The sequence below is a fragment of the Hyposmocoma kahamanoa genome, unplaced genomic scaffold (genome assembly GCF_003589595.1).
Source record: "Hyposmocoma kahamanoa isolate Upper Pololo Valley unplaced genomic scaffold, ASM358959v1 65, whole genome shotgun sequence".
Taxonomy (NCBI): domain Eukaryota; kingdom Metazoa; phylum Arthropoda; class Insecta; order Lepidoptera; family Cosmopterigidae; genus Hyposmocoma; species Hyposmocoma kahamanoa.
In genome coordinates this window covers 866562-891927 of record NW_020653853.1, presented here as the reverse complement: position 1 = coordinate 891927, position 25366 = coordinate 866562, and the positions used below count along the sequence as shown (strand labels likewise).

At 35.6% G+C, this 25366-nt stretch overlaps 1 protein-coding gene across 1 annotated transcript in view; it reads right to left on the bottom strand.

Annotated features, from left to right (window-relative positions):
• The window catches only part of LOC113231365 (ankyrin repeat domain-containing protein 6), a 79228-nt gene that overhangs the window by 19967 nt on the left and 33895 nt on the right, over positions 1–25366 (bottom strand). The window contains exon 2 of the mRNA XM_026465657.1: positions 7923–8067. Within this exon, the coding sequence (XP_026321442.1) occupies positions 7923–8027 (105 nt within the window). The 5' untranslated portion in view covers positions 8028–8067. The remainder of the gene's footprint in view (positions 1–7922; positions 8068–25366) is intronic.

Genomic DNA, 25366 nt, shown 5'->3' with positions numbered 1-25366 from the left:
ACGAAATTTTACAAGACAACTGCATTCAATAGGTAGTTTATATATACCAATGATATTTTTAACCGACTTCAAAAAAGGAGGAGGTTCTCAATTCGACTGTATGTTCAATTTTTTTTTTGTTTTTTTTTTGTATGTATGTTACGCGATAACTCCGGTATTTGTGAACCGATTTTCATGATTCTTTTTTTGTTGGAAAGGGGGTACTTACATAGTGGTCCCATTTCATTTTGAAGAAAATCATCCACCTCAAAGGGTGGCTGTTCACGCATGAAGATTCATTTTTATAAATAGCGCCTAACTTTAATTTAGGAGCAATTACTTTTAGCAATTATTTAGTCGATTATGCTATTTCATCAATTCAAGGCGTTTTTCCCTCGATATACTTTGAGTAGTGTCGTAGTGAGAACCTATTTTTATTATCTCCAGTGTCAAGTCCTGTATAGTGGCGAACTAGGGGATATTTCAATGAAACTTAGCAAATAGACGTAATTCCACGTACTTTCGAGGTCGGTTTTTTTAGTACTCTGTACTGAGATTATTTTATATCAACTGAACTAAATAGTACAACACGTATAGTATACGATATATATATTTCAAATGGCTTAAATCTCGTTTGTAAGCGTGACGCACTATGGTCCTTTTCTGATCACAGTTGAGACCCAGCAGACGTACAATGGACTGATTATCATAATGATGATGATATTTGGAACTTTGAATTGTCCATTAAATGCCATTAATAGCGCTATCCCCTCCGGGCTACCAGACCCTGGCCAACATTTTGAAATTTCTCAAAATAATCTTTTGAAATTTCTTCTGTCTCGATGTTGAAGAGGGGTTTTTTATGATACCAAGTGGTGGGACAAGTCGTTCGACTGATGGTAAGCGACACGCCTGTCCATACCAGTTGCAGTACCACTCAGAGATAACAAAGATCTGCGGGGCATTGTCACTGCGCCCGTCACCCTAAGACATAAGTTGACAAGTCCCATGTGCCTTTGTTACCCCTCAAAACTGGAACGCAGTAATGCTTACATTACTGCTTGCCGGCAGAAATAGGGAAGGTGGCAGTACTTCCCTAGAGAAACTCTTTCACAAGGAGCTCTACTGCTACTTAACACCCCAACACACATTGGCCTCAAACCACGTTTACTCTATACACTTTCCGTGCGTTTGTTTTGATTAGAACAATTTATTAGCGTATAAAAACCTAAATATTAGTAAACGTATGTAGTCGTTACCTACATTATTCTAGTTTTAACGGCTTCCAAATTAGATACTTCCTCTCGAGTTATGATTTAAAATTAATGTATAAGCAAATAGGCAATGAGAACTGTTACGAATATAACATTAATTTTGACAGTGATTGCAAAATATGTATATTGCGACTGTGAAGTTTATATGTGTCAAGTAGGATAAAATCGGAGAGAATATTCTCTAACATCTGTTTAGGCGTTCTTAGCTCAAAATTATCCCTTATTGTTTATGGTGATAACGTAACTTGTTTCCATCTGAACTGAACACAATGATTGCAGCAACAAGCATAATGATCCCATCAAATTTAATCATGATTGATTCGATTTTTAATTCGACAAACAAATTTAAAATCCTCTTGATTCGGATTCGTTAGGGACGGTTGAAATCTAATTAGATCTGGCAAGGAAAAATCTGGCTAAGCGATTATCGTTAGTTACAGTTTTGTTAACCAGGGTTGGGTGTTCAGTCTAATCGTAAACAAGTAGCGTGCAACCGGTCTAAAATATCGATATAAAAAAAAATCTGACTAGTTAACCAGCTTTTCCCAGGTACAATTACTCCTAAGCCATTATTACTTCAACTTGAACACAATTATCATACCACAAGAACATTAAACCAATAAAGTAATCAATAATCAAGATAGAAAGAGCATAAAAGTTACAGCCTCATGTCCATTTTAGTCCAAGAATTTTAATTATGTATTGGCTATGGGAGAATAATGTAAATCGTACCTGTTATTATATAGTTACGGTTCACGTGATGGCAATTGCTAATAATTAGCAATTGCCAACGTGGTTAAACGGTTTTGTAGTAGAAATAATGGGTTTCACGAATTTTCACGTTACCCCATAGTTTGATATTAATATATATAAATTTCTTTGGCCCACTAAGCAGCCACCTCTATGCCTCTATCTGTTGCCTTTAGCAGGTCTTCACGGGTGCAGCTGGTCGGACACAGTGGGCACGATGCAAACGAAATGGTTTTAAGTTGCGTTGATATAGCGCCATTTCACCATGTTGTCTCTACAATGTATGTCCAAGAAAGCTCTAACTGCTTGATAGTCGTGATGGTGAGCGCTTGTGGCTGAATAACGGGTGCCGACTATCAACCTCCTGCTTCAATTTGTCTACTTAAATTTCATAAGGTCCAGGATATAGGAGATCGGATAATGAAGTTAAAAGGGAGCTGTGCAGGACATATTGTGAGGTATGATGATGACAGATGGAGTGAAGCGGCAACAGAACGGTGGCCAAAAAGTGGTTACGGAAACGTGAGACGTACTTACAGCAAGATAGGTAAATGGCATTGTTGAAATCACAAACAATAGATGGGTTAGACTAGCGCAAGGTCCTGATTGATGGCACAAACTACGGAACGCAATCACCTGGGAACCAACGCAAGGACCTGGCAGTTGGTGAAGTCGGGCTATGAATGATAATGATAATGATGATGGTGATGCACTTATCATTCTTGAAGAATTTGGTTAAAATATCAATAGTAGATCATGTGCACCCTGTACACATGCACTATTCAAGCCGTTAACATAATAAGATGGCCCCGCGTTCGGTTATTTATTATTACAAAAACAAACCTTAATTGCTTATGGTTTAGGTGTTCTGGATTGTGTTCTAGAAGTTATCTTTTTAGTCTCGTATTCTTAGTACAGGGAACTTCCTAGTTTTTTTGTAGTCACAATATCACAATTTATAGTACAATGCCAAGTGATAATATGATCGTCACTAATATTGACAATAATAATTAATGTAAAACTAACAAAAAATTAAATAAAAAATAGAAATGAACACAAATTGTTATCGAAATATAACGACGTCAAATGAAAATGAAATTACAATTTCTTCGAAAGAAATTCCTTTACACTGTTAAATTCATTATCCAATAAAAGAAATTTTCAGTCAGGTATAAAACATTCTGGCACTTGTAACAGTTTTTAGATTTGCATGTTAATTTATACTTTATTTATTGCTGTTAAGAACAGCTGCATAATTTTAGCGACGACGTACGCCACGTACGCACACATATACGACTCACGTATCTCGTAACATACACCAGCGAATGTCGCACACTGAAAAAGTGATTGTTCAAATCAAACAAGATGTTGTTATAGAATAATGTAACATGTTTTCATCCGAGCCCATCAAGCACAATGACCGCATCAACAATTTGAGGTTCCTAATGAATTTAATTATATTGCGATTGATTCAATTTAAAAAAGTCGGTTTTTCAGAGTCGAAGGTAATTACTAATTAAGGAATGATTCTAGGAGATGGGCGTCTCTCTGTTACGTTTCATTATGCACAAGTCTAATCCGGCGATCATTTGGAGACTATTGAACAGGTCTTTGCTTTGTGAGCTAAATGATAGCCTTCAGCGATAGGTCAATGCCTTCAGCTCAGTTTAATTAGTGATGCATTTTTCAGCAATTATTAATTTATCTCTTCAACTTCCGCTGTAGGTTCCAAACTAAAAAAAAAAAAGAAAAGTTACATATTGTAACCATTTACGTAGTTAATTTTGTGATAAGTAAGAACAATGTCGTTATTAAGCTGATTGCGATAGAGTTGAGATGACAGTACAACGTTATTGTGGCTTTGTATGCTAATTTGCGGTAATAAGCATTCAAATGGTCGTATTAATTCAGAGTAAACATGTTTATGAACCTTCCTGTCCTTAATGTACAGTAGTGGACAATGCGTTGAGTTTAGTTTTTATTTTAATATAATAACGCTATACAGGTCCTATGTAGTTCTGCTTTATGTATATTTATATTGCGCCTTGCTTTTAAGGTTCTCTAAGTTCTAGTAGTCGTAGATATGAAACAGAAATTCAGTAATCTTTTTACGGCTTATTCTTGCTGCAAGCTGCAACGATTAAAAGTTTAAAATAACCGCTGCTATAAAAATAATGATGATAGACTTTTTGTCCCTGCACTTAACTCTATACTTGCTTCGTACATAGCCTTCCAATGCGACATTGTTTAATAAAAAAGAAATTGAAAAAATGTAACACGGGAACCGGTCCCTGCGTTCGAAGTTCGAACTAGTTTTTTTAATGATCCGCGGGACTCTGATACGCAGGCGCGCTCAGAAAGATAACACATGATAAAATTTCTCGATGGCCAGCTATAATTAATTGTTTGACGTTTCTGAACGCGACTTGACAGCATGGCGTTAGATATTTAAATAAACCGCCGCAAATGTTTACAAACGAACTAAGTGGAAATGGGGATTTTTGGAAAGTTAATTTAAAATAAATACATTTGATGAAGGCAGGAATTTTAATTATACCATTGTCATTGCCCATCGGTTGCCCATAATATTTTATCTATTCTACTTGTTAGGACTATTAACTGTATCATCTATATTATTATGAACACAGTATCAGTATTACAAAAAAATTTAAGCTCATTATAAAATGGACACTTGTAAATGCTTTCCTACTATATACTCAATAAATCAAAAGAAACTGGATACGCAGAATGAAGTTCGTCGGGTGCGAAGTGCTAATCAGTTTGACGATAAAAAACGATAACCAAACCTGACTTACACAGGAAATCACTCTCAACAGCTAAATATTTTGAGCGCTCTCACTCTTTGTAAAAACAGGCACAATGGCGCTATTAATCATTGCCGAAATAGCTATAAAATTAATATTAGAAAATAAAAATAAAACGCATGCGCGTTGTCAGCAAATTAAGATGGCTGCCATTTAACGACTATAGCCTTCGACTTCTTACTAACAAAAAGCACCTGCGTTTTTATCATTTAAGATCTAGGGAATGTGAGACTTTTACTTTTATAGTTTCATTTTTATAACTTGAGAATTGAAAATGGGGTTAAAAGCTTGAGACCGCTACGGTCTCGTAGTTTTCAAACTCAGATAAGCCATCATAAATGTCAAATGTCGTGATTATAAATTCGCATACAAATTGAAATTAACCGTCTAGATTGAATACTTGGAAATCATTTTATTTTGTGAAAGTATGTATTTAATTACTTATCTAAAAAAAATCTAAGAGACAGAGGTTGGATTTATCTCTGGGCCCTTTAGGTCCCGGCCTTGTGGCGCACCATTTCATGGATCACATTGTTAAGTGACGTACGCTAAGTAAAATATGAATAAAACAACAATATTTAAAATATTGGGTCTAGGAGCGTTAAATCTTAAAATCCGGTTTTTATAACAATTGTCCCATCATGTGCCATAACCATTGACTTACAATTAAATGGACGAAGGTCTAATACAAAAACCACGAAAAAAATGTCCCAAGTCAACCTATTTAAACGTAGTGACATGTAAAGGAATATGATAAAGCTAAAACGTTGAATTTGAATTGTAATGTCATCGCAGTACTGTCTAATTTTGCTTGCTTCACTGTCAGTCGAATAAACGAAGACTAAAGCGTGAATGACGCTCTGTATACGATTTTAACGCCCTATAAGTTCGGACACTTTTTAGCGCGGACCCGACGTCCATGTAATTGTAAGTCAATGGCCATAACTTTTCTTTTATATTAAATGCTTGAAGGGTAAGAATGGATATCTAGCGATGGAGCATAGGGCGAGCTCGCTCAGAAGATTTAGTAGCAGTAGATCTCCTTGTGAAAGAGTTCGTCAAGGGAAGTACTGCCACTTTCCCTATTTCTGCCACCAAGCAGCAACGTGAAGTGTACATTACTGCCTTCCGGTTTAGAAGGGTAAGGGTGCCAGTGGAATTCCAGGCACATGGTACTTGTCAACTTATGTCTCAGAGTGACGGGCGCAGTGGTAGCCACTCAGATCTTTGCGATTTAAAGCTCTGAGTGGCACTTGAACTGTCATGGATAGGCGTGCCGTTTACCACCAGCCGCACAACATGTTCGTTCCAACGCTTAATATTTGATATTATAAAAAAAAAATCAGTCTTGAGTCTCGAGAACGCAAAAACAAAAATTTCGAGAACGACATTCCCAGGACGAAAGCCCAACTACCTAGAAATTGCTGCAATAAAAACACAGTTACTATTAAATAACGCTGGCTTGCTCCGTGATTTTAATATATAAGTGGGCAATTTTGACTTTTTACAACTAACACTTTCGCAATTTACGAAATGATTACCGCATTGATCGCGAAGACTCAATTTTACAGTATCAAAGGTGTTGTTTTGTTATTATCAAGTTAGATTAAACAATTTATCGCCTTGACAATCGATAAATAAAGACAATTCAAAATGCATCGATATTTTGTATCGATACGAATTAATCTCTTGATCGCCGCGGGTTGCTTGTAATATTTTAGCGCTTTATTATTTTAGGTAGTCTACGACTTGGAATAGATTTAAGCGTTAAATTTATTCATAGAGCCGTAGAATAACTTAGACGGTAATTGTTTATTACTATAAATTATGCTGTACGTCATTTTGAAATTAATTTTAGTTTCATTTGTCACAAATAGTTAGCTGGAAGATGTTGAACAATTTAGTTGTTTTGGTTTAGTTCTTTGTATTCGATCTTTGTATGAATAATTATAAAAAACTAGGGGAGTAATTGAATACCATGGTAGTAAAACATGAAGTTCAATAAATAATGGATTACTACTCTGGGGAACTACTGCTTCAACACATATTATGCATTTAAAACCCAGAAGAAATGTGTCAGGGTCATGTTTGGTGTGGGTCAGAGACGGAGTTGTATTGACTTCAGGAAACTGAAGAAAGTAAAACTACCATTGATGTATATTTAGGCCTGTGTTTATATGAACAAAATCTAAGCAACTTTAATATAGTCAAAACTAGATGTCCTAGAAACACAAGGGATAAAATAGAGCCCATACGGCGCGTATAACGCTCTAATTTGGAATTTTACAGTGAAACGGTATTCGTATTAGCACCTAAATTATTTAATAAATTGCCGGATGCTGTTAAAGAATTAAATTGTAGACAATTTAAAATGAAATTGCATAATTTGTTAGTGATTCAATGCCACTACAATATTGATGATTTTTTACTTGATAACATAAAATGTAAAATTTAACTATTAACTACTGTGTGTTATATTTTTGATTTTTTATTTTCTGGTTAAATTCCAAATATTGTACTTTGTTTATGCTACTTTTTAATTTAACTTTAAAGCATCACATAATATATAAGAATTTAATATTATATATTATAAGACCTGCATTGTTAACTACATTTTAGAGAGAATAAATGTCTTGTATTCTTGGATTCTTGTATAAATATAACAAAGTATGTAGTAATTACTAGATATGGAACGAATTTGTATTCGGGTGAACTCTCAAAATTGCAATGTAATGTATCTACTGTATTTAATTCGTTTTCAGTACTTGATCTACAATTTTTTATTCATGTATTCTTGACAGTTAAGGCTCAAACTTGTACCGAAGATTCGCGATCAATTTTTATACCCAATGCGGACGATTTACTGTCACGAACTTTATGTCGCACGTAAACGTTACCCATATAGGCCCGAATGTTATCACGAATTGAATACAACAGAATCGTGTGGCCTTGCACGCATCTACACCGTATTTCGTTTGATCTGTGGGCGATAAATTTTCGACTCAGCGATCATTCAACCCGTTCCCATCGCACAGAGTGAGCTATGCATGGAAACAATCGTAGTTGATCATTCAGAGGGTCAGAATAAAAGTACCTCATCAGTGACGTCGACATGCTGCGGGTCCGCGCGTAACAAGCTCGCGAGCCGCGCCGCCTCGCCGCGCGCCGCTGCCTCCAGCAGCGCCGCGGCCAGACCCATGCGCCCGCGCAACCACACACGTACCGCTCACTCCATCACTCTGACAAAAGAAAATAATCTTAAATACAAATACGTCGATCACTCTTATAAATAGGTACAAATTTAATCAAGTTGAACATAATATTTAATAAAGACATACATGTTTTGAAACGGTAAAATAAAAATAATCGATTAAAAATTCACATTTTTTCACTTTTGTATGGCACAGTGACGCGTGTAAAATATAATTGTTATCCTGTCATCTAGAAAGTTAATAAAATATATTATTTATTGACGCTATGTCAACATTTCATGGTTTTATTACTTGTCTATAAAATCATAATTTACATTTAAAATTTACATTTTCTCAAGGGGAAAAGTCATTAAAGTATAAAATAATACGTGAAATAAAAAACATAGAAATATGTATTATCAAGAAATATCTTGTTAAAACTACGCATCTGTTATTAATGATAAAAAATATAGTGTAATTTAATCATTATTTACATACGCACAACGTTATATCAATGCATGCTTGCAATTTTCATAAAAAAGTGTGAATTTTATACTTGCATGGCGCCATACAAACTTTGTTTACGCCATCGAGCGCCATTGTCATGGTTCACGGCCGTTTGCGGTCGCGAGAGAGAAAACGATAGTATTTTGTATGGAGTTCTATGACTCTGATGGCGTGTAATGTTTTTGTTGTGGGTTTACTCAGCTAAGGTCGTCCACAAGTAAGTTGCAATGTTTACGTGCGATGGCACATTATAGTTTGATAAGGAACAGGAATGGGTATTGCTGTGTACAAAGTTCGCCGCCCACGTCCAATAGAACATACAAATTGTTTATACACTTAAAAACATCTGTGATGAACAAACACCCCAAGACATTGCACACTATCTTATTATTTTCCCACAATCTGAAATCTCTATATCAGATTTTTGTTGGATTGCGAGTGGCGTCTCTATCCTATAGGGTCCTGGCAGAATACCAGCGTCGCGGGCAGCCGCGTCATTTATGCTGAGCCAGCGCCTTTTTCACTGCCATGACTTCTAAGTGTAATATTAGTAGATAAGAATATCATTATTGTTATATACATATAAGTTAATGCCTATATCATGTATCTGATGTCATGGTGGTGAATAAAGCTTTTATCTATCTATCTATCTATCTAATTTTATCTAATGTAATATTTACGTAATCAAAGTTTGAAAAGAAAATTGACACTGGAGAAACTTCTTCATCAATTACTTTGACAAGACTCCTTTCAGTACTAAAAATATCCTCTTATTACAAAGAATAGTCCACTCATTCTGCCGATTGTTCCAGTAGGCCAATGGAAAACTACAATTTTTTTTTTATGACACTAAGTGACGGACGGACAAGTCGTGCGCCTGGTAGTAAGCGACACGTCTGTCCACAGCAGTGCCAGTCAGAGCTTTAAATCGCAAATATCCGAGGGGCACGGCCACTGCGCCCGTCATTCTGAGACGTTAGTTGACAATTCCTATGTTTCAGCGCCCTTACCCGGCAAAATCGAAACGTCGTAATTCTTATACAGTACAATAGAATAGTATTATTGTTTAATAACAAATTTATTGTTGAAGGAGCAATAATAACAATATCAACCGTAACTAAAATTTTATTTGTAGTTGGTTGAACTGCAGTTTTATGTTTTAATAAAGGATAATTGTTTTATTCCAAGCTTGTTTGTTTAGTAGAATGGCAAAATCTTTCCAACGCAATTGTATTTTTATGGGCTGTAAATCTCGAGGTACGAACTTCTAAGTTCATTTTTATGTCTCTACATAAAACCACGATTTACTGTTAATTCCATATCTTAAACGTACACGATTAAAATTTCTTTTTATTAATTAGATGTCTGTTAATCTTTTTTATGTTTAATTAAAAGTCAGAATTTAGATGGGAAGGAAAATTATACCGTAATCATCAATAATGTAAATCCACAGCCCGATTTTGCCCACTGCTGGGTATAGGTGTAGTTTGTGCTATCCTTGCTTGGTATGGAGATCTGCTGCGATCTGAACCCAAGGATCTACATCGAAACGGTAATTAAAACAGCTTCACGAAAACTCGGAGTCCTGAATAAGGTGCGTCATTTCTTCACGCCTGACCAATTATGCCTGTTATACATAACACAAGTCAGTTCTGACTGACAATTGAGTTTAATATAAATATAAAATAATTATGTACTTTAGTATAATTTAAAGTATTATTGCAGAAAGAAAATTGAATGTGGGTTACGCCATTATTGCGCCGATAGCCTCAAATTGGTTCTGATCTGAGTGTTTTGGGAAGTGCCCCAAAGTGAATACCATTACTCTAGCACTCAAAATATACCTAGGAAATTCCCTAGTTTGAGATCGGGCAAAGGTTGTCCGGTACTTTATTATAATAATTATTTTTCAGATAACAGTCGCGTATATTTGTCCCGTTCCATGTAACGTTAAATTTTTTAGTTGGAATTTGTATTTTATGCGAATTACAAAACGTTCGTTTAACATAAATAAATAAATCAAAATAAATCTGCACTAAATAATTCTGCGGACACTGAAAATTTTGAGGTCACAGTTTGATAATAAAATGTTGGGTTTTATAAATATTTAAAGAAAATAAATAAATGTTAAGAATGCGGCACTGACCGGTTGGAAGTTTTAAACCCATGATTAATGTAAATCCACGGCTTCATTAACACCTCTGCTGCTTGATTGGTTATGTTATGGAGGGAATATATTAGACTTTTGTAAAATTGATTGATGATTTTATAATTAAACACATGCTATTCATTCGCATTGTCGCGAATTGGAGCTCCGGTTTAGACGGAAAAATTCTAATTTACATAATTCGATTATCAATTTTGATGTTTCATGTTGGAATGTAAATCACTATGAATGACTACACAGAAAAATAGTTTGAGTATGATAGAATTAGCTAATGGATGTATACCAGGCGGCTTCATTGCTGAGTAGCAATTTCTTCCAGATAACTTAAGATAGAAATTTAGACTACGTAAGAAGGTGCAACGAAAGATGTATGTTTTTATAGAAATATTTCATGTGTTCATTTAGTAAGAGCACAACTCCTTGCGAAAGAGCTCGTCCAGGGAAGTACTATCTTACCTACTTCTGCCGTCAAGCAGTCATGTCACCATTACTGCGTTCCGGTTTTGAAGGGTGCTGGTTAATAATGTCTCAGGGGGATGGGCGCAGTGGCAGTGCCCCTCAGATCTTAGCGATTTAAAGCTCTGAGCGGCAGTTCAACTGTTATGTACAGGCGTGTCGCTTATCACCAGACGCACGACTAGTTCGTCCCACCAGTTAGTGTCATAAACAAAAATCTCGCGCTTTAGTTTAGCACTGCAGGTGGAGTCATAGATTGTGAACGTGTTAAATTTCGTTATTTTATTATTGATGGTGTATTGTCAATTAATTTCAACATATTTCTCATTGAATATAAGTTACTAGAACGTGCTAAAGCTCTATAAAATGACAAAAGCGAAAGTGAAAATAAATATTAGTATATTCTAAAAGTTTACAATCCCTCTAAACCATTGCCAAGCAAACAAGTTTAACGTTACTAAAATCTCACTCGCAGTAAGGCGTGTGCGTACGCGCAGCGCGAACAGAACTAAACTGTCGATTGTCGATACTCCAATCGAAAAAGACAACAGGATCATAGCATCCGGCCGTCTTTCATTCTATGGAAATGTTGGATTGGGGTTACAGTGTACACGATGTAGCGTTTTCAGATGGTTTTCAGACAAAATAAAACGATCTTCATTCCATTAAGGAAAAATATCACTTTGCGTTCTTTTTTCATTACCTAAATGAATATTATGGTACTGAAAATTGATATTTTTTTAATATTAGACAAGACCACATACGTCGCTCTGATCCCAATGTAGTAAAAGCACTTGTGTTATGAAAATCGGAAATAACGACGGTACCATAAACAACAAGACGAGTCTTACAGGATAATACAGAAAAGTTATTTTTTTTACAAAGATCCGGCCGGGAATCGAACCCGAGACCGTTGAGTTGACGACACCATGCGGTTTACATAAATACTTACTTCTGTTAGAAACCTATTTTATGCAATTCACAACCAATTCAACTTTTCTTAGTTTCCTTAAAAGACGCTAGATGGCGGTGACGCGTTTTACGAAAGTACGATGTTAGGATTTTTCCCCCTGAATGGTGACTACTCCGACCAAATTTTAATTATGGTAGACAATTAACGCAACTATCAGCAGGCATCTGCGGGTCATCGTCCTTTTGGGTACGTTTACGCGGAATTAATTATTTAGTATAACAAATTACCGTCACACGCTACAAAATCTGATATCTCACATTTGGTCAAGGAAAATACGAGAATGTAATAAAGATTAGTTATTATGTATCTTATTATTGTAAATATTTTGAATTACTATTTACACACAATGTTGTTTCAAGCTGAGGCTGCCGTTGTCATGTTAGAATATGGTAACCCGTCCACTTCTTCTACACTCCTTGTACCATGTAATGTGTGTGCTCCGTACCTAATATCTTTATGTTCTACATCAAACTACAGTCCGCGCTCCCTAACTGGTCCTATCGTACTAAGTATTAAAAATTAATTTGCTCCGCTTGTTACTAAGTCCACAATACCCAAGTCAAGTTTGTCCAACTAAGCTAGTTGTAAACAATGAGGAATTATGCCCGGTCTGTTGCGCCCGCGCCCTTCCGTTGATCTTCAAGTGCCTCGTTGAAGCTTCCGACGATCGCTTGCTTGAATTTCGCAATACTAGTAAGAATACTCACGTTGAGCCATTCGATAATTTAGTTGTAGTTGAGATTATATATGTATATTGTTTTATTTATTAATTGAAAGAAGTATTAATTCAAACAAATAGACCGTCTGTCAGTCCGCCAGCTGGCCAGCTATACGAAGCAGGCGGCGTCAAAGAAGGTCATAATAGTACTGTTATTATTATTATTCTCGTAATTAGCTTAGTTTACACGGTGCATTAATTTTAAACTACACACATCAAAAGTGTCTAGGGATCAAGTAAGTTTAAGAGTATTGCTGCAATTAGGGTTAATTATATTAACTTTTTTGTGTCGCTATTGATACTTTTTAGTGAGTTTTAACATTTAAATAAGAAATATTGTTTAAAATTCGATAATAAGAAGAAAATCGAATGTCAATGTGGTATTGCATAAAAATGAGTTATAGCGTTTTGACAAAATCATTACAATATCTGCATCGGAACCGAAACAATTTACATTATTATGGAGAGACGACATCATTTAACCCGAGAAGTGATGATGCGAGCCGTCGGAATGTGGGAAGCTGGTTCCAGGCAACGTGCTGTGGCTTTCACTCTTAACACTACACAGAGCGTCATAAGTCGCCTCTGGACGCGCTATCGCATGACGGGCAGCGTGGCCGAGCGACATGGAGGACGATCTCGCATCACGACTCGCAGACAAGACCGGTATATCCAAAATACTGCTCGACGGAATAGTACCATTACCGCCATGATGTTGGTTACGAGGCTCCACAGCTCCTCAGGCTTGCTAATAAGCGATCAAACAATCCGAAATCGTTTACGTGAAGTGGGTCTGCGATCCCGAAGGCCGCTCAGAGTTCCACCTATTGCACCCTGCAATCGCAGGACCCGTTTACGATGGGCTCGCGAACACAGAAACTGGGACGAAGAAGACTGGCGCTATGTGTGCTTTTCGGATGAATCCCGCTTCGGTATGAGACCGGATATAAGACGTACTCGAGTTTGGAGAACATCTGGACGTCATGAACGTTTGAGATATTGTCAGGAAGTTCATCCATATGGTGGGGGAACAATAATGATATGGGCCGGTATTTGAATCGGCGGAAGAACCGATCTCATTTGGATCAGGGGTAACCTCAATGCTCAAGTTTACGCAGAGAGGATTGTTTCAGATGTTATCATCCCTTTGCGAGGCCAGTTGGGTGATTCATTTCAACTAATGCATGACAACGCACGTCCACACACGGCTAGAGTCGTAACACGCATTCTTGCCGAAGCTCATATCAACGTTCTGCCGTGGCCTGCTCAATCGCCAGACCTCAATCCAATTGAGCACGCATGGGATATGCTTCAAAGAAGAGCTGTGCCGAGTAAGCATACCGTACATGCTCTACAACAATATTTTGACTTGTTACAAAACACATGGGCGGCCATTCCTCAAAGTGATTTTGATGAACTCATCTTAAGCATGCCAAATCGCTGTAATTGTGTGATTCGTGTTAATGGTGGAAATACAGATTATTAAGTTTCTTATCTTTACAATAAAAATGAGCAAAATCATCATTTACGCCATTTTTTTGTCAATTAATTGACGCCGTTAATTTGAGTTTTTTCCCACAATTTGCAAAAACATCAATTTTAGTTTATTTTAATTAAATATAGGGGTAAGCGGTTAAATAAAACATAAGCATTAAAGTAAGAAGTCGTCCTGGAAGACTGGATTTGGTAAATATTGCTTAAATAATTTTTATTTCAAAAATATTCACTTGATCCCTAGACACTTTTGATGTGTGTATATTACCGTGTAAATATATTTACGATGATAAATAAAATTTCCCCTTACCGTTAGCAAAGGTTAAATAAATATAGGCACATGCCGCCACTGTGATTGTTGTTCTTTAAATTGAGAATCTTGTCCTCCTTGTAATAAAAAGCACGATCTATGACCACAGCACTTAAGTAAGGGCAATCAGAATTTTTAACAGAATCGCGATTGATATTAAACACTTAAATGGTGATCAATTCAAGGCTCATTTGAAGAAATGGCTAATTGACAAAGTTTTCTATAATCTGAATGAATTTCATAAAGAGACAACACATATTTCACAAATGTATTTTTTTTTATTTTATGGACATTTAATTCGTAGTATATATTGTATACTGTAATTATAGAAATTGTACGCCCGACTTGGGTAAGAACTGTTAATCAAATGTATGCATGCAACACCTTTAATCTATCAGTTCATACAATAAATATTTTTGATTTCTGAGTTCTGAGAACCGTTGACCTTTCAATTGAAAAGCAACCGTTCTCCCACTACTGGACACAAGCTATCAAGAGTGAATGATGTCAATAAGTGTTCATTGTGCCCATTAGTATTATGTATAACGAATTGCTGTCTACAAAAATAAGTGAAATTATAAATAAGGATAACTTTTTTTTTATAAACGTTTAAATGTGGTATAAATGTGCACTTGCGGTTGCAAATGTCGGTTTTGGTACATTTAATGTTGTAAAGTGCCGCGAACCTAAACCTAAGGACTAGATTTATAAAAATGATTTAATTATTATTGTAATTTATTTTTATATTTTTAAAATAAAAGTACACACTTCAGCACTTATGAAAGTTAGAATATAACATATTTTCCTTCGCCTAGTAAACTAAGAAATTTGACTAAAACACGTCAAATAGTAGGCGTATTGTGTAGGTGGAACTCGTTGGAAATGTTTGCGTAGACATCAGTGAACAAAATCTTGTGTTTTGTCTCTTACGCAAGCCGGTCTTTGAACAGTTATGGAAACTGTAGCTATTAGGAAGACACAAATTATATTATCATTTTCTAGCACAAAAGTTTACTGTAATTAATTATTAATACAAAGATCGAACAAACAGAAAAAATCCCTTCGATCCGGCCGGATTCGAATCGACGTCTTCTAGCAAACCGTGCCAAACGCAATGCCAACTAAGCCACGGAACCAACGGGCGGACCTCACGAATTTTTCTGTGCTTGTTGTCGGATCTTTGTACTTGGTTTTCAACTACTTTTTAGCCGTAGCGTCATCTAAGAGAAATCTATGAAAGTATTTCTTCAGCCAGTTAGGTAACTTTCCAGTTACATAACTAGAGATGTCATTAGCCAGGTTTGCTAAACGACGTCGGTTCGAATTCGGCCGGATCGAAGGAACTTTTCTGTGTTCGATTTTTGTGTTCATAATTATAACAAACTAGTTGAGTAATTTCACAAAAAATAATCGAATATCAATTAAATATAAATGTAATTGTTTAGAATTCAGAAGTCCCCACATTTTTTCTCTTTTTAATATTTATTTTCTACAAAGTCATCAACTTTAAATGCGTTTTTGAAAGCTAACAGAGTACTACTTTAATTGCAGAGTGGAAAAAAAAACATGTAAATTTTTATCGTTTATATGATCGAATGTAGCTCCCATATCTCAACTCATCGTGTTTGATAAACATTTATGTTTAATAACAATTTACATTATCTATAATAAGAAAGTATTATGTACGTAAGTAATAAAAATAAAATAAAAATAACTAAGAACGTATTATATAAGAACCGTGATGGCCTAATGGTTTAACCTACCGCCTGTCAAGTGGGGTTTGAATCCGGGTCGCACCTCTGAGTTTTTCGGAATTGATGTGCGAAACTTAATTTGAAGTTTATCATGAGCTTTTCAACGAAGGAAAACATCGTGATGAAACCTGCATGTGGAAGACGGTTCACAACCCTCGGAAAACGTGTGAAGTCCTCAACCAGCATTGGGTCAGCTGCCCTGAACCCTCGCCTGAGAGGAAACCCATACCCAGAAAGGGGACGTACAAAACGGGTTGATGATGAATGAACAACAATGGCAGAAATTAGAAATCAGAAATATTTATTGTATGAACTGGTAGATTAACATGTTACATATGTATGCATACATTTGTTTCACAGTTCTTACCCTTGGGTAACAACTGTGAAACAGGCGTACAATGTCTTAAAATTACAGTCATTAAAATTCAATTAAGATATACTATAAATTGAAACGACCATATAATAAAATTAAACATGAAGTATTTGTCAAATATTTAATGTCACTTTGTAAAATTCACTCAGATTATAGAAAACATTGTCAATTAGCCATTTCTTTAAATGAGCCTTGAATTGATTACCATTTAAGTACTTAATATCAATCGGGATTCTGTTAAAAATTCTGATTTCCTTTGTTAAATTGACACTGTTAAACACAAATATCTATGACAGGTCAACTCGATCGAAATCGTGTTACGAGATAATTAGGGCTATTATCAATTCACAAGTGCAAGCTAAAGAGATCGATTTTTCGTCTCGGTTGTAAATTTCAGTTTTTCTTCTAAATAATAATGGTGGGCAAATTGTTCAAGCGTGCCAATGTTTTTGCTTTCAGAAATAATTGTTTCACTGATTGTCTGTGATTTTCGGTGTAATCGTCGGTTATTTCTGTGGTTAAGTCATCAGTAAGGACGTCATAACAAGATGGCGTTAATTCATTCAGACCGATTGCAAAACCGAGATATACATAATTGGAAATATTTCCAAGGGGATATACATTGGATATATATATATTTATATACATTGTATTTTTTAAGTTATTGAATGTCAAGATTTTTGACCATCGTGATATTCAATTATTTTTGTATTTACTCCACTAGTTTGTTAGAATTATTAATACAAAGATTAAGAATATTTAGACAAAACATCGTGAGTAACGGCGTCCATTAACTAAAACGCGGTTAAGTGACAAGTAGTTAAACATCCGTTTTAAATAGCGTAAGGTAGAGCTCAAAATTATCTATTTAGAAACAGTTAAAGTTATTTAACGTGTCGGACATATCGGAACTTACCCTAATTATATACATAGCTAAAATATCATCAAACAATTCAATATTCTAAAACTAGGTTATGGTCTTTTATGATATCTCAAAAATTATTTTGTTGTTGTGTAGTGTACGGCAGAACGGAGCCCTGACGGCACTGCAAATAGTTCACGACGTCGCCACCTGAGAATTATTTTAGGGACATCTGTTTCTAAAATAATTCTTTTACAAGTTGCCCTACAAGATCAGGACAATGGAGACGAGCAAGTATTTATGATATAAAGTGGCGGGACGAACAAATCGTGCTTCTTATGGTGAGTGACAAGTCTATCCATAACAGTTGTAATTCCACTCAGAGCTCCAGATCGAAAAGATCTGACGAGCACTTCTACTGTGACTTGCAGTCTCAACAGCGCTCTTGCCCTTCAAAATCGGAACCCAGTAATGCTCACAGTCTTAAAACTAATATGCACAAAATATATCTCAACAAACACTCCAATAATTTACCATCTCACTTACCTCATCAATTACCGACGATTTTCCTTATAAATCAAGCAATCACACCTGTCCAGCTTTATTAATAGGTTTTATCACAGTAATTTGTGATCTAGAACATTAATGGAGAGTATATAATGCGATATCGTGAAAATGACTTTATATCGTTCGCAAATCTTGTCTGGAAACAAGTTAGAACTAACATGACGTAGTCTAGACTAGCTAAGTCGCGTCTATAATATAGTTTTTATTTATTTATATAATTTAGTAAATATTACCTTTTCTATGCTGTTGTAGAAAGGACACATGTGACAAGTTTTCAAAAAAATTGTGATCAGTAAAAATCTGTCACTATTTTTATTTTTTTCTAGATGGATAAGGTATGAAGTTACCATTTAATCTAATTTCTTTACGCATTATTTTCTCAGTTTTGAGTTTTTGTCACAAACGCCTTTTCAACTAACAGCGGATGTAAAGTTATCAACATATGTATGTAGTAAACAGTCCACTGCTATCGCCAATTCATTGATAACGAGAAGAATGTCGATTATTTATTTATTTATTTTCAGGGATAACAAACAATGGTACTTGATATAATTACGTTCGTAGTGAAATTCTCTAACATAAGTACACGCACAATCGACAAGGTTATCCATAATATACTATTAAAATCAAAATTGGCGTGTGTGATGTATAAGGCAAAACTAAAAAGTAAACAAAAAAAAATTAGCTCAGGGCTACAATAATAGCTTTTTTAAATTTAGAAGCAGGTAAATAAATATAACTTGTTGAAACAACCAGTACGGATACCTATTCAAAAGGTGCACACGCATCTTTACATTGCTTTACATAGGTGCACAAAGTGTCGCATAACAATTCGAAACTAATTGATTTCACGTAGTTCACAACTGAGTCAGGAATAAAATCAGGTGCACGAGAGGAATCTCCCCGCACGACACTGGGCAACAGTCGTCGATTCGTAAATATTTTCACCTAAATAGCAAGCATTATAGTGTATGCCATAGATACGATAAGAAGACAACTGAGTCGGTGTAAACACCCCCTGAGTGTCCTTCTGACGCCTTTTACAACACTACCGACTTCACTACTGATTTCTGATCATACTGATTTAAATACATACTGATATCTGACCACTTTGATCGCAGATAGTATAGCACCTGTTACTAGTAAAACTAAACAGCGTCTTATATCTGTTTACTCTCAATGTCTGGTAAACTTGGTAACGCATGCCGTGAATTATAATCAGTTCACTCACTAACGTTGCTTTCGTGCCACCTGGTTCTTGAATGACAGAGACAAGCACTGTATGTAGTATATTTATATGTATAATCGACATGTTTACTCGATTGATTTAATCGATTACAATTAATTCGCGACAACTGTTATAGGTCTCTTCAAAATGGAGAAACCTATGGGATGGTTCTGCTAAATACCAACTGGCCACCTTGGACTCAGTTGAAAAGCATGCCAAGAGGTTTATATGTGACTCGGATTTAGTACAAGCGAAGCTGTAGGGTCTTAAACACCGCCGCAGTTTCCGGCTTGTATTGTACAGTATGTATCACGGAGAGTGTGTGATGGAATTGCATGACGTAATTCCGCCATCGCCTTTTTATCATCGGGGGACTAGACGTAGGCTGGGGTCCATCCCTATGTTGTAGATATTCCAAGGATTCGCATGAAGTGTTACGCTTCCACATTTATATGGCGAACGGCTATGGAGTGAAATTCCCTGCCAGCAGACTTATTCCCCGAACGCTATAACTTGGGGCTTTTTAAGGCGAGAGTGAATAGGCAATAATTAGGTGTACATGCTACATTTTTGACCTCATCGTCACTTTCCATCAGGTGATGTTGATGTCAAATGCGCAGTCATTTTTTTTTTATAAAAAAGGAAACTACACAATTTTAATTCGTGATATGGCTGGCTATGTCACACTATGACACGTTCTGTACGTGAAGCAAGGATTAATGGCCCTCCAAGTAACTAAGAATATTGTAATTTTTTAATAGCCTTATATAAAACCAGATTGGAGTCTCAGAATAGAATTAAAAACTAGTATCATATGCAGGTATGTTATTAACTAGTAATCATTAAAAAAGAAAAACGCTATTCAAGATCGGCTCCCATGTAGATAGATCTTAAAACTAGTCTATCGTCTAGATCCCACGACTTAAGTTAGACCCGATTAACTAAGTGAAGCTATCTGTGATGTCAGTTTGACTACAGTTCGCTCGACTAGCGAACATTAGCTGGGAGAATCTAGGAGTTCATAATTGATAGATCGATTAGGGTAATCCCTCACTTAAAACAGGTTTACTTCAAAAGTAAGTGAGAGACTAGGTTATATAAGAAAGTATTTTGAATATTGTGCATAGGATAAATATTGTGGCATTATTTTATTTTTAAAAGTAAAGAAAAACTGTATTGAAAGCTTTAAAATAATTTGCTTGCCTCATTTGGAAATCGAACCGACTAAATATGAAAAAATAACACCCAGTATTGTTATGATGCTGACTAGGTCAAGTATAAGCATTAATTCCTTTTAAGTAACATAACATCAGAACATAATATACGCAGGACATATCTTATGAAATAATGTTAGCAAAAATTAGCTTAAGTTACCCGTTGATGTCTTTTATATGATAAAAAAATTATATTAATAAAATAACGTGGACTATTTTATTATAACAAAACAGAATGGTGAAATTGACTAATTTTATTTAATTGTGACGGTGTGACCTCCTTGCATCGTCATCCCACCTTTTTATTTAAATTTCTTATTTATTCTCACACTCGTATTTAAATTCAAATTTTGAATTGTTCCATTCTTTTTCCTCGCATTCTGATCTTGTTTCGTTCCATCGTCATTCCCTGCCCGATCGCGGCAGAGAATACATCTTCTTGTTATTTTGTTTGAACCGTTTACCATTTTACTAAAAATCTCTTATAAGATCATAAGTATTGTTAAAACCGCATTAAATACGTATAAAACTGGATTTATTACCACTACCTTTTTGAACTTTAAACTTACTAAGTAAGATGTATGGAGGCTGCGGAGGCTGCGGAGACTACTACTACATTCCATCCAACAGGACATAACGCCACCAGCTCCAGCAGCCCTTTTACAATTGTTTCGTGTAATATGTTTTTGTGATCGACAGATCGATCTATTTCGAACAATTAAATGAGCAAAAAATATATTTGTGATTTATTTTAAGCTATATAATCATCTATGAATGAAATAAATGAATAAGCTTGTTTGTAATGTACTGTGATTAAGGATAATAAGAATATTTATTCACCAAGTCACATCACGTAACATTTAGCATGTTAAGGTACAATTTGTGGATCTTTTAAAACACTCCATAACTTAAATATAAAAAAAATGAGACTTCATTGTCTAAATTTAACAAAATTTATGTCAAACAATATCCACTTACAATTTAGTGTTTAGTATACCTGATAGTATATTTGATGTAAATTATCAAAGTACCCTTTATCATGCAAGCAACTTTTTGAATTTAAACAAGAAGTATTGAGTGTGTTTTAAAAAAAATATATCAATTTTGTCTGTCACTTGATTTTGGGAATCAAAATCAATAAAAATAATTCAACATACTCATTAATTGTATAAAGCGGACTTTTTTTATTAACCGTTGTTAATTACTAATCCATATATATGTACTTGATATAACATTTTCTTTCAACAACCTAATTATATTTAATATTTATAAATCACATCGAGTATATAACCAGAAATAGAGACGAAATAAGGGCCATATATTCCTGGTAACACATTAGCGATACAGCTCTTATAAATATCAATTCTAGTTTGCACTGAAATATAGACAGGCTAACTACTGACCTGTGTGTACGTCTCCGTATATTCCAAAAAATATTCTGTATTTATTGTAATAAAGATAATATCTCTAACAATGCCGTGCTGTTCTATTCGGTGGTGTGGGAAAAACAGCAAAACATCTAATTACAAAACAAACCGAATCATATTTCGGTAATTAAATATTAAATATATAATTTTGTAATTTTCGTCCATTATAGCAAAGCTCAAGTTAACTGGTCGATTTGAAGTGAAACAGTTGACGACACACGTCAATTATTTCGAACTCGGGCTAGCTAATCCGAGAGCAGTTGTCACAGTAATGATATGGCAGAATAGTTTTCAAACAAATTAAATGACATTTCGTCTCTATTTCTGGTTATATACTCGATGATAAAACACTACAATTACGTCAGGGCATAAACAATATTAGCCCTTACACACATTAACGTGCATTTCTCTATTTATATCACAACGTCCTTTTTTAATCCAATCTACAGATTTTTCTGAGGTCTTTTTTACTGATTCAGTCCATTCTCATTCTTATTTCGCGATACCAATAAATTATGAGCTACATGTGTTCCTGTTGTAAAGAACGACGTATCACAATAAATAAGTTATCTAATTCAAAAAAGGATAAGATTGAAGCGACGTGTTAAAAACCTCATTAAAATTCCGTGGGCGGCACGCGGAAGGTGCACCGACACCACCAACGGCACCGCAGTGGCATGCGGCAAAAACAATACATTGATCGATTTAAGTGATGACTGGCAACACTGGTTTATGGTTTTTACACGTATGTGAGAGTTGAGCTGTAAGCACCAGAGCTGTATAGATGGAAATGATCTAACTGTTCTTAAACACTACTATCGTTACTGCTCGGCACGCAATGTAAAGATCTTCGTTCGACATTATCGATGCGATAGTGTCTGTTCGCAAAATTGGATTGTAGAATAGAATAGAATACGCTTATTTGCTAGAATACAGTAATTACATTAACTGCCTCCATGGCCGAACGGTCACCATGCCGGACTGCCACGCAGAGGTCCCAGGTTCGATTCCCGGGCCGAGAGAAATATTTGTATAGCCTACATTTATTTCTCTCGTGAGTTTGGGTGTAATTTGTGGTTGTTTATGTGTGTGTCCATGGCACCCGCGACACAGGGTTTCCCTAGTGCGGGGCTATGTTGATTGTGAGCGTTATTATTATTATTACATAGGTCTTAAGTAAAATAAGTACATTCTATTCAACCTGCAAGCAGGTGTGCAAATATTAATGGGATTTAATGTTTAGTCTTATACTTTCAAATTAATTTGTGAATTCCAATTATACTTTATTACTATAGAAGCAATGTGTCAAAAGTCATTTTGTTAATTGTAATTTAAAAGTACGTCCTTGTAATTTATTGTAAATAATTATACACGTGTTGAAGGTATAAAAGATTCATAATTTTTGCTCCAGTTTGCCTTTGAATGACTTCAGCGCGTATTTTAAAATGTTGAGGATGAGAGTTGACCAATGCGCAGATATCCCTAATGTACATGCATGGCAAAGGCAATATGTTTAGTCTTTTGAACAGCGGTTTGCAACTGTCATCGAACCACGCGCCGCAAATTGCTCGAATACACTTAATCTGGACGTTAAACGCTCTTTCTAAGATTACTGAGTTACCCCATAGTACAAGACCGTAGCTGGGCACGGACGAAACGTAGCCGTGATAGGTCGTCCACACTCAACGTCAATGTATATTCGGAATACAGGAATAGTTCGTTAATTTTGAACTTTTTCCTAATAAACATTGTAGCAAGGCTGTTTAGCTGTGGTAACCATGACCAATGAACAGTACGTTATATCATTTCTTCACTTGACTTCCCACAAATCCGGCCGTTTTCGTCTTGGCTCGTTTGCATGTCGTACTCGTAAACCCAATGTCTCATCACCAGTTGTTATACGTTTCATGAAGGTGGAGTCCTAAAAGTTCGGGGAATCATTTTGAACAAAATCGTAGACACTCAAAATAATGAAATACGATGACAGCAACTCTAATTGCACTGAGTTACAAATAGCTGTGCAATTTTGCGTGCTACCAACTTACAGAACAAAAAACTGGTCGATATGTTTACTGCGCGCCCTGAAATTTATTAATCCCCCGTACTTTTTACACAAAGTACTTAGTACATGAAATTTTTATTGTACGTATTTCTACGACTTTTTAGTCGTAGCGCCATCTATGAGCGTGACGAAATACTTTCGTAGTTTTCTCATAGATGGCGCTATCCGATAACAAGCACAGAAAAATTCTGGCTTGGCATAGTGTCTGGCACGGTTTGTTAGGAGACGTCGGTTCGAATCTGGCTGGATCGAAGGAATTTTTTCTAAGTGTTCGATCTTTGTATTAATAATTATAACATATTTAGTCATTGACTTACAATTATATGGACGTCGGGTCCGCGCTAAAAAGTGTCCGCACTTGTAAGGCGCTAAAATCGTATACAGAGCGCGACACTCCGCTTTAGTCTTCATTTGTTCTACTGACAGCGCGATACTGCGATGACATAACAATTTAAATTTCGAATAGGTTGACTTCGGACATTTTTTTCGTGGTTTTTGTATTAGACCCGTCGTCCATTTATTTCTAAGTCAATGTATTTAGTACATATTATAATATTTCAGAAAGGAGGCCAACCAACAGCGAGCCGCCAAGTGTCAAGAAGACGAACAGTGCATCAATATGCACTGTTCGTTGTGGCTTCTCGTAGACAGCTAAAAAATACCATTAGGACAATTGACACAACAGGACAAAAATGTGATTAATATTTATACAAATGTTCAACTAAAGCCTATTCAGTTAAGTTGAAGCCTGCGAGTGCTTGGTGCAAACAATTCGAAAGCGATAGTGTTCAAATAAATTTTCTGATTAAATAATCAAAGCACGTATCAGAGTTATGCGAAACATTCAACATAAATACATAAGTACGTAATTTATGTGAGTGTTACACGAACGAAATGTGCTTGCGCAACTTAGCGTTAAATTACAAGTTTACTTTTGTGTGCGGTTATTTTGTGTAACTAGATATAACCTCAGTTAGTTGCTAGTTTCCTGGGCACGCTAGAGTGCGGCTCTCAGCGAAATTGTTTATATTTTTTTTAATTTATTTAATACAGTAAACATATTTGCTCTGAAAATGCGTTGCAAGTCATGCTTTCCATGAAAATAAAAGGTTTTGAGCTATTTTTGAACAAGAAAAGTGTTATTTTATATTCATGCATATTATCATCATCATCTACTCATGTGAATCCACTGCTGGGCATGTGTTTGTTCTAAGGAGAGATACACACGATTTCCA